The 10,822-nt window shown below is 46.1% G+C and overlaps 1 protein-coding gene across 2 annotated transcripts; it reads right to left on the bottom strand.

Moving 5' to 3' along the window:
- Nucleotides 1–649: 649 nt before the first annotated feature.
- LOC119297216 lies at nucleotides 650–9,747 on the bottom strand. Of its 2 annotated transcripts, none has more exons than XM_037575089.1 (2): nucleotides 9,252–9,747; nucleotides 650–1,119 (listed from the first exon to the last, which is right to left on the bottom strand). In XM_037575089.1, exons 1-2 carry the CDS (start codon nucleotides 9,564–9,566, stop codon nucleotides 826–828), a joined length of 609 nt encoding a protein of 202 aa, XP_037430986.1. In that variant the 5' UTR covers nucleotides 9,567–9,747; the 3' UTR covers nucleotides 650–825. The 2 variants fall into 2 exon arrangements, with proteins under 2 accessions (XP_037430986.1, XP_037430987.1); XM_037575090.1 differs by lacking the exon at nucleotides 650–1,119 and adding an exon at nucleotides 8,801–9,152.
- Between the last annotated feature and the right edge of the window lie 1,075 nt (nucleotides 9,748–10,822).

Here is a 10,822-nt window from a genome sequence, read left to right as displayed (position 1 = left end):
ATCGGAACCAACCCGAAGAAGCAAACACCGGAAAGAAGCACACAACATAGTAAACAACCACCACATAATCATGGCATGATGCACAATCAAGTATGATGCATGTACGGTTTAATGAAGCATGGCATAGCAAAAATGCACAAACAATTCTACAAATTAAGTGGAGCACAATATGCAACTCTGTTGCATATTGACGAAACACCACGTGACTTATTTAGTTCGATCTTGTTTATGTACCCAACAATATTAAATGTTGTTAAACATGGCAAGAGGGTGAAGCATATGAAAACTACCTATCTAGGCAAGTTTAAATGAGGCCGGAACAATAAGCAATAAGTCCGGAAAATCCTCATATGCATATTTTGGATTAGGTACTGTTCTGCCCTAAACACAATTTTAGAGTTGATAAATATGCAAAGAGATGTCACCATGTTAAACTAGGCATTTTTCTACCCCATTTACATATAAAGTTTATTTAAAACCGAGCTACGGTTATTAAGTTATGAATTAAATCATTTTAACATGGCATAGGGGCAAATTATATGCAAACAACATTTTAAACATTCTAAACATGGATGAAAATGACATATTATGAAACCAGATGAAATTCTAGTCATTTTTCATATATAAATCATTTTAATACGATGCTCGGTTTAGAAGTTATTAAATGCATGAACATGGAGGGGTTTTCTGCAAAACCTACAGTCTCTGATTAATTAGCAGAACCTAAGCGCTGGAAAAAAAGATACACGGGCCGAAACTAGCTGGGCCAAAGGAAGGAAAAGAATAAAAACAAAAAAACAAAAGAGAGGCACTAGGGGGTTTGCCTCACATTGGGCCTGGCCCGGTCGGAAGGGGGCGCTCGGCCTCGCTAGAGGAGGCTGACCCGCGGTTGCAGCCCACATGAGCAGCCGAATCGGTCACGGGCGAAGGGGCAGGCGAAACTGCTCGTTTCTGAAGAACAGAAACAATGGCGTCCATGGCGATAGGAAGCAGGAGGTCGCCGTGGCGGGGCTCTTTCCGCCGGATCACGCCAGATCCCGCGGGAAAGGAGCAAGGGCGAACGGATCCAGGCACGAGGAGTCGAGGCAGGGGCTTCAGGCGGCGAATTTGACGGGGCTGCTGCTAACCGAAAAAAGGCAGAGTTCAGACTTTAGATAGAGAAAGGGGAAGGGAAGGAGAGTGACAGCAGGGGAGATGGCAGGGATGCGATGGGGCGACCTGAATGCTCACCGACGAGGTCAGCGGTTGCAGGGCCGATTGGCTTGGCGCAGATGGGCGCTCGCTTGCGCGATCACCGGGCGCGACAGGATCGAGCAGGACGAAGCGCCGGCTTGTCTCGCACGAGAGGAAGGAGGTGGTAGTAGTAGTTGCAAGGGAGCCTGGAGATGGGGATGACAAGCTGACGAGGGGCGGATCCACGGCACCGGTGCTCCGGTAGAACAACAGCGGTGGAGGATCACTTCCTGAGTTCCAACCCGGTGGTGCAGTCCTTGAAGAAGAACACGGCGGCGACGCAGTTAGAGACAGCAGCAGGAGCTAGTGAGAAACAGAGACGCGATGCACTAAGGAGGACCTGCAGTTTGGAGCGGCTGGCGCGACCTTGAGTAAGGGCGGCGAGGTCCATCTGCTAGTCCGGTGAGGAACAACGGGGACAGGGCGTTCCTCGGCTACGGGGTGTGGAAAGAGGAGCTCATGCTCCTGGTCGCTGCACGGGTAGCCGCCCCGATCCCGACTGAATCAGGCACTGGGCTGCCTGCGGGAGATCTCGGGAGGACGGGGCTCTCCCCTGGACGACAAGGGAGGCGAAGCAGCTTGGGGTGGTGCAGAACTTCGGTGAGCGTGGCCGTGGCCGTGCTTGCTCGGGCAGGAGGTAGGAGGATGATGGTTGGCTGCTGCGATTTGGGCGGCGCGGAAAACACGGGAGGTGGTCGGAGAGAGGTGGATCTGAGAAGGGTGGTGGTTGGCTCGTTGGGGAAGACGAGGAGGAGACCAGGTGGGCTGGCGGCGGCGCGATGGGAAAGGATGGATGGGACGGCTAGGTTCTAGGGTTAGGTCCTAAATTAGACTAGGGAGTCACTGTATATAGGGAAAGAGGGGAGTTTGGATCATCTGATTGAAAATCGACGGTCGAGAATAAATTGGTTAGGAAAACCAAATGACAAAACGGTGATGTTTTGTAGATGTTTGGGGATGTTCCGGACACAACGGGAACGATAGTCCGGGTCGGGTCCGTGACAGTTTTCGGGCGCGCGCGCGAGGAGGGCCGCGAGCTGACGAGAGAGTTTAGGTAGGGCCTGACGGTGAGTGGTAGTGGGCTGTGCAGAAGGCCTCAGGCTGAGATAAGAGAAAAGAGAGAGGCCCGACGACTATTTCCGGAGACCGAAAACGTCCGACGATTTGACCGCCTATATTGTCGCTATAGTTATCCGTTGGGGCATCAAACGAACTCCGAATGCGTTGAAACTTGACAGGCGGTCTATCTGCACTATAATAAGACCACACGTCAACTCTCATCCCATTCCGAGAACATTTTTCCAGCCACTTATAAAATAATATTTCGGACGTGCCGCGGGCGAGTGCGAGTGTGTCTGAGCTTAGAACGGACAACGGACGGAACTGGAAGACCTGGACGAATGCAAGTTTTGAAAACATGATGATGCAAAGTACATGATGACATGACAAGATGCAACACGCAAGCGAAAGACATGGCAACAACAGCGAATAACTGGAGGACACCTGGCACATCGATCTCGGGGCGTTACAACACTCCACCACTACGAGAGCATCTCGTCCCGAGATCTAGAATGGCACCGGAGGGAAAACGGAAGAGAAAGAGAAGAGGTAAAACTAAGTTGCTTCTTTGACAAACGAGTGAAACCAAAGAACCTTGAAAAGGTTAAGCCATTTCGAGAAAAGAATACAACGGAGATGAACGAAGTTGAAAACACTCCGTTAGAAAAAGGAACAAGGAACAACAACACACTGCCTCCGGAACTAATGAATGAATGAAACAAGGGGTAAGAAAGATCTCAAACAGCACTCAGGTTGAGAAGAGATGAAAGGCTTGATAAGGCGAAAAGAGCTAGAGCAAAAAGGACACAACACTCCGGTTAAATGGATAAACCAAGAAAAGAACACAATCCTGACAGAATGAAAAAATGGGTTGAAGAGAGCAACATCACAAAGCCTCCAGAACAAAATTAAGAATCGAATGGAATGAACGAAGGGAAACAAGATCTTGGGGGAGCATGCTTACAACAAATGCTAGAACAGAGTTGTTGGAAAACCAACAATGAAAAGAATAAGCTTTGATATGGTCTTATGGAATACATCTCAACTTATGAGGTGACAACCTGCCACCCATGGGAAAAGAATTGATTGGATTTATATGAACAAGGAGACGAGAAACTTATTTCACCGGGAGGATAAAAGAAGAACTTGGGTCATTTATAAGCACCATAATAGCAACAAACCTTAGAGAAGGCTTTAGGTGAAATATAACCCAAGATAACTCCAATGACGAGATTGATGGATTTAAAATATCTCATTCATGACAACATGTGAATCATGAAACATGAATTCAAATTATCAAGAATGACATAATACCACCTCCAATGATACGAAAGAAAGAATTGCACTCCGGAACAGGATGAAGAAAGCATGAGGTCCTCAGAAAAGAATGTTGGTGAACGCTTCGAGAAGGAATTAAATCCTTTATGAACCATCATGTAGAGTCAACTTGAAGAACTCCGGTAAGAAAAGAATGATCAAACGAAAGGAAAGAGAGGTCGAAAACACAAGGTGAATCCTTGCAATGATTTGATGGATCTTTGGAATGATAATTGAAATAACTTTGAGCTCCGGAAAAGAAAGATGGACAACTTGAATCGAGAATTTGATGAACCTCCGAAATAAGGAATTAATCACTTGGATGGAGCAAGAATAAGAATTACGTTATGCGTATCCTTCACCAATTAAATTGATGACAATCAACGGATTTGGCAAACTACTTATTCTCATAGAAAGGATTAAGATAGATATAACATAACTTGAGAACGTCTTCAATGAACCGCCGGTAGGATTGAAACAACGAATGAATTAATATGATAAACGAAGGAAGAGGAACTCTTGAATGAACCACCGTAAGAATTGAAAATGATCGAAGTAGGGGTGAATCACCGGTAAGAATTAGCAAATGAACGAAGGTGCTTGAGAGAATTTAGATACAAGAGAATGAAGGGATCACGAACTGATTAGAGATTACTTGAACAAAGCACCGGTAAGATAGGAGAATGATAAATGACAGCTGAGAATGAATAAACCTGAATTGATGGACTCCGGATAACAAACTAAGAAGACTCTTGAATTGCTTCGGATAGGTGAAAAGAATTTTTCACGATCAAAACAATTACGAGAGGATGGTAACAAACTAGAATCACGAATCTTTAAGAGAATGGAGCAAGATTAAAGAGAAACTCTTCTTCAGTCTTCAAATTCTGAGAATGACGATGAGAAACACCACCGTGAATTGTTGAGATACTCCGAAAGAATCAAAAGCGAAGAGGTAGAGCCAAAGATGAAAAGAATTTAACCGATCTTGGAGAAAGACATTTGACTGATGATAAATCATTCTTACGTCAAACTTTGAAAGATTTGAGAATAGCTCCGGTAAAATAAGAAGAGTCAGGTAAGATCCTGGGAAAAGACCTGTGGGTTAGGGCCCACTCAAAAGAAACATCGTAGAATGATTACTTGAAAAAGGAGATTGCACCGGTTGAATTAAATGGCTTGAATAAGATAAGAACCTCGCAAAAGCTTGAACGGATTGAGAATGGAAACGAATCTTCTGAGATATCTTGAGCACTCCGGAACAATTGAATAGCGAGAAATGAATGAATATGAGGAGCACCGGTAAGAGAAGGTACTTGAAACGAGGAAAAAGGATATGATCAACACCAAAAGCTTGAATAGAATCCACCGGAGAAGAAAAGAATGAAGAATGACGAACGAGTAGAGCATCTTCATGAGAAACACCGGGTAAAAAAACATGAAGGAAAAAGAATGGAGAGACTTCCATCAATAAAATGGATAGTGATTAAGAAATCTGAATCCTTGAAGAAAAAGGGTGGGTGGGCGGGAAAATAAATGCAACTTGGAATGGATGAAACGAACACCGTTGGAAAACCCAAGAGGTGATCTTGCGGATGTTGAAGTGATCGGATCCACTTGAAGAGAAAAAACGCCAGTTGAAAAGGACTGACATGACAATCTCGATTATCATGAGGATTGGTATCCACATCGGAGTATGAGAACACCATTTCGGAAAAAGTATGGGATCAACATTTGACTTCGAAGCAACTCGAATACCACAACTCAAAAACAAAACAAAGGATTGGCTTGCAGAATAAGCCAGAACAAACATATGATAGAGATTTCGTCCGAAGTTTTCGTGGTGGGGCCTACACAGGCTCGATCATACAGCACCATCATGTACAAGGCAGTGCACATGACATACGAAGCGTCCCCGAGTCAGCATAGCCAAGGACTCTTTAAGACACAACAAGACCACTGTAAAACCAACCGTGAATAGGCGGACCACTAGACGTCGAACCCCAATTTCATATCATACATATGTCGGAAAGATATCCTAAGAGCTACTTGAATTCCCACTTATAAACTCCCGAAATTTTCCGGTTATGCAATCAGGTGTTGGGGATACAGGGGAAGCATAATATCTCACCCAAACTAGCAAATCCTACATCCAGCTGTATCCATCCTTCAACACATAACCAAGAAACCTTCGGAAATCGTCTACCTCAACCTTCGAAAAGCATCCGTTATACAAGTTATGGCAATACTCCCGAACTCCCGCCCCAGTACTGGGTGGCGTCGAGGTTATCTCACCAACAACTGCATAAAAGAGATTTTTGATGTCGGCGAAACTAAACTCAGGTATTCCAGAACTGCAACAATAAAATTGTGATGACAACACCTCGGAGCTCAACTCCCCGGGACACTGCCACAACCCCTAAATGACAGGAGGCACCAAGAACAATGTTCTCATCACAAATTGATCGGAACAATTCCAAGATACCCGCATGATCCTAAAAAAAATTTAGTGAAATTTGAGAAGAGAAGAGCCAAAACTCTACGTCAGGTTGCCTCACCAGAGCGATGAAGGGACTGGGAAGTAAAAAGAATTCCTCACTCTCCGATATATATAATCCTAAATGACTCAAAACATTTTTCTAGACTCAACAACGGTCGCTAAAAAACGATCAAGCAGTCGGGCTCCTAAGGTCGGGAAATGCTCTGATACCAACTTGTAACGCCCTCGATGCGGCTATATCTCCCACGTGTCGAAGCATGACTTAGAGGCATAACTGCATTGAAAGCAATGTCGCAAGTGAGGTAATCTTCACACAACCCATGTAATACATAAGGGAAAGAGATACATAGTTGGCTTACAATCGCCACTTCACACAAATACATGAATAAAGCATTACAACATCCAAATACAATCAAGGTCCGACTATGGAACCAAAATAAAGAGCAACCCCAAATGCGACAAGGTCCCCCGATCGACCCCAACTGGGCTCCACTACTGAACAACTAGAACGAAACAACACAAATGACAAGATCTTCATCGAGCTCCTCCTGAGCTTGGTTGCGTCATCTGCTCGGTTACATCGGCACCTGCAAACTGGTTTTGGAAGTATCTGTGAGCCACGGGGACTCAGCTATCTCACACCCTCGCGATCAAGACTATTTAAGCTTATAGGAAGGATAAAAGGTATGAGGTGGAGCTGTAGCAAGCGACTAGCATATATGGTGGCTAACATACGCAAATGAGAGCAAGAAGAGAAGGCAAAGCGCGATCGAGAAACTATGATCAAGAAGTGATCCTAGAACAACCTACGTCAAACATAACTCCAACACCGTGTTCACTTCCCGGACTCCACCGGAAAGAGACCATCACGGTTACACACGCGGTTGGTGTATTTTAATTAAGGTCAACTTCAGGTTATCTACAACCGGACATTAAAAAATTCCCATCCGCCCATAACCGCGGGCACGGCTTTCGAAAGTTCAAATCCCTGCAGGGGTGTCCCAACTTAGCCCATGACAAGCTCTCACGGTCAACGAAGGATATACCTTCTCCCGAGACATTCCGACCAGACTCGGTATCCCGGTTCTACAAGACACTTCGACAAGTTAAAACAAATCCAGCAACACCGCCCGAATGTGCCGACAAATCCCGATAGGAGCTGCACGTATCTCGTTCTCAGGGCACACTCAGATGAGACATCCTACGAGTAAAACCAAACCTCAAGTTGCCCCGAGGTGGCCCTGCAGTCTGCTCGGTCGGACCAACACTCAGAGGAGCACTGGCCCGGGGGGGGTTCGAATAAAGATGACCCTTGAGTCTGCAGAACCCAAGGGAAGGTGGTAGGTTGTTAGTGCAAATGGTAAAACCAAGGTTGGGCATTGCTAGAGGAGTTTTATTCAAGGCGAACTGTCAAGGGGTTCCCATTATTACCCAACCGCGTAAGGAACGCAAAATCCGGGAACATAACACCGATATGACAGAAACTAGGGCGGCAAGAGTGGAACAAAACACCAGGCATAAGGCCGAGCCTTCCACCCTTTACCAAGTATATAGATGCATTAATTAAATAAGAGATATTGTGATATCCCAACAAAATATCCATGTTCCAAACATGGAACAAGCTCCAATCTTCACCTGCAACTAACAACGCTATAAGAGGGGCTGCGCAAAGCGGTGACATAGCTAAACAACGGTTTGCTAGGACAAGGTGGGTTAGAGGCTTGGTTCAACAATATGGGAGGCATGATAAACAAGTGGTAGGTATTGCAGCATAGGCATAGCAAAAGAGCGAGCAACTAGCAAGCAAAGATAGAAGTGATTTCGAGGGTACGATCATCTTGCCTGAAATCCCGCAAGGAAGAAGAACGAGTCCATGATGAAGACAAACGGACGTAGACGAACGGGTCCTCACAAACTCGATGTTATCGGAACCAACCCGAAGAAGCAAACACCGGAAAGAAGCACACAACATAGTAAACAACCACCACATAATCATGGCACGATGCATAATCAAGTATGATGCATGTCCGGTTTAATGAAGCATGGCATGGCAAAAATGCACAAACAATTCTACAAATTAAGTGGAGCACAATATGCAACTCTGTTGCATATTGATGAAACACCACGTGACTTATTTAGTTCGATCTTGTTTATGTACCCAACAATATTAAATGTTGTTAAACATGGCAAGAGGGTGAAGCATATGAAAACTACCTATCTAGGCAAGTTTAAATGAGGCTGGAACAATAAGCAATAAGTCCGGAAAATCCGCATATGCATATTTTGGATTAGGTATTGTTCTGCCCTAAACACAATTTTATAGTTGTTAAACATGCAAAGAGATGTCACCATGTTAAACTAGGCATTTTTCTACCCCATTTACATATAAAGTTTATTTAAAACCGAGCTACGGTTATTAAGTTATGAATTAAATCATTTTAACATGGCATAGGGGCAAATTATATGCAAACAACATTCTAAACATTCTAAACATGGATGAAAATGACATATTATGAAACGAGATGAAATTCTAGTCATTTTTCATATATAAATCATTTTAATACGATGCTCGGTTTAGAAGTTATTAAATGCATGAACATGGAGGGGTTTTCTGCAAAACCTACAGTCTCTGATTAATTAGCAAAACCTAAGCGCTGGAAAAATAGATACACGGGCCGAAACTAGCTGGGCCAAAGGAAGGAAAAGAATAAAAAGAAAAAAACAAAAGAGAGGCACTAGGGGCTTTGCCTCACATTGGGCCTGGCCCGGTCGGAAGGGGGCGCTCGGCCTCGCTAGAGGAGGCTGACCCGCGGTTGCAGCCCACATGAGCAGCCGAATCGGTCACGAGCGAAGGGGCAGGCGAAACTGCTCGTTTCTGAAGAACAAAAACAATGGCATCCATGGCGACAGGAAGCAGGAGGTCGCCGCGGCGGGGCTCTTTCCGCCGGATCACGCCAGATCCCGCGGGAAAGGAGCGAGGGCGAACGGATCCAGGCACGAGGAGTCGAGGCAGGGGCTTCAGGTGGCGAATTTGACGGGGCTGCTGCTAACCGAAAAAAGGCAGAGTTCAGACTTTAGATAGAGAAAGGGGAAGGGAAGGAGAGTGACAGCAGGGGAGATGGCAGGGACGCGATGGGGCGACCTGAATGCTCCCCGACGAGGTCAGCGATTGCAGGGCCGATTGGCTTGGCGCAGACGGGCGCTCGCTTGCGCGGTCACCGGGCGCGACAGGATCGAGCAGGACGAAGCGCCGGCTTGTCTCGCACGAGAGGAAGGAGGCGGTAGTAGAAGTTGCAGGGGAGCCTAGAGATGGGGATGACAAGCTGACGAGGGGCGGATCCGCGGCACCGGTGCTCCGATAGAACAACAGCGATGGAGGAGCACTTCCTGAGTTCCAACCCGGTGGTGCAGTCCTTGAAGAAGAACACGGCGGCGACGCGGTTAGAGACAGCAGCATGAGCTAGTGAGAAACAGAGACGCGATGCACTAAGGAGGACCTGCAGTTCGGAGCGGCTGGCGCGACCTTGAGTAAGGGCGGCGAGGTCCATCTGCTAGTCCGGTGAGGAACAGCGGGGACATGGCGTTCCTCAGCTGCGGGGTGTGGAAGGAGGAGCTCGTGCTCCTGGTCGCTGCACGGGTAGCCGCCCCGATCCCGACTGGATCAGGCACTGGGCTTCCTGCGGGAGAGCTCGGGAGGACGGGGCTCTCCGCTGGACGACAAGGGAGGTGAAGCAGCTTGGGGTGGTGCAGAACTTCGGTGAGCGTGGCCGTGGCCGTGCTTGCTCGGGCAGGAGGTAGGAGGATGATGGTTGGCTGCTGCGATTTGGGCGACGCGGAAAACACGGGAGGTGGTCGGAGAGAGGTGGATCTGAGAAGGGTGGTGGTGAAGGAAATATGCCCTAGAGGCAATAATAAAGTTATTATTTATTTCCTTATAATCATGATAAATGTTTATTATTCATGCTAGAATTGTATTTTCCGGAAACATAATACATGTGTGAATACATAGACAAACAGAGTGTCACTAGTATGCCTCTACTTGACTAGCTCGTTAATCAAAGATGGTTATGTTTCCTAACCATGAACAATGAGTTGTTATTTGATTAACGAGGTCACATCATTAGTAGAATGAGCTGATTGACATGACCCATTCCATTAGCTTAGCACCTGATCGTTTAGTATGTTGCTATTGCTTTCTTCATGACTTATACATGTTCCTATGACTATGAGATTATGCAACTCCCGTTTACCGGAGGAACACTTTGGGTACTACCAAACGTCACAACGTAAATGGGTGATTATAAAGGAGTACTACAGGTGTCTCCAATGGTCGATGTTGGGTTGGCGTATTTCGAGATTAGGATTTGTCACTCCGATTGTCGGAGAGGTATCTCTGGGCCCTCTCGGTAATACACATCACATAAGCCTTGCAAGCATTACAACTAATATGTTAGTTGTGAGATGATGTATTACGGAACGAGTAAAGAGACTTACCGGTAACGAGATTGAACTAGGTATTGGATACCGACGATCGAATCTCGGGCAAGTAACATACCGATGACAAAGGGAACAACGTATGTTGTTATGCGGTCTGACCGATAAAGATCTTCGTAGAATATGTAGGAGCCAATATGGGCATCCAGGTCCCGCTATTGGTTATTGACCAGAGACATGTCTCGGTCATGTCTACATTGTTCTCGAACCCGTAGGGTC

Source organism: Triticum dicoccoides, chromosome 5A (genome assembly GCF_002162155.2).
Source record: "Triticum dicoccoides isolate Atlit2015 ecotype Zavitan chromosome 5A, WEW_v2.0, whole genome shotgun sequence".
NCBI classification, from domain to species: Eukaryota; Viridiplantae; Streptophyta; class Magnoliopsida; order Poales; family Poaceae; genus Triticum; species Triticum dicoccoides.
This window is presented reverse-complemented; position numbering and strand designations above follow the sequence as displayed.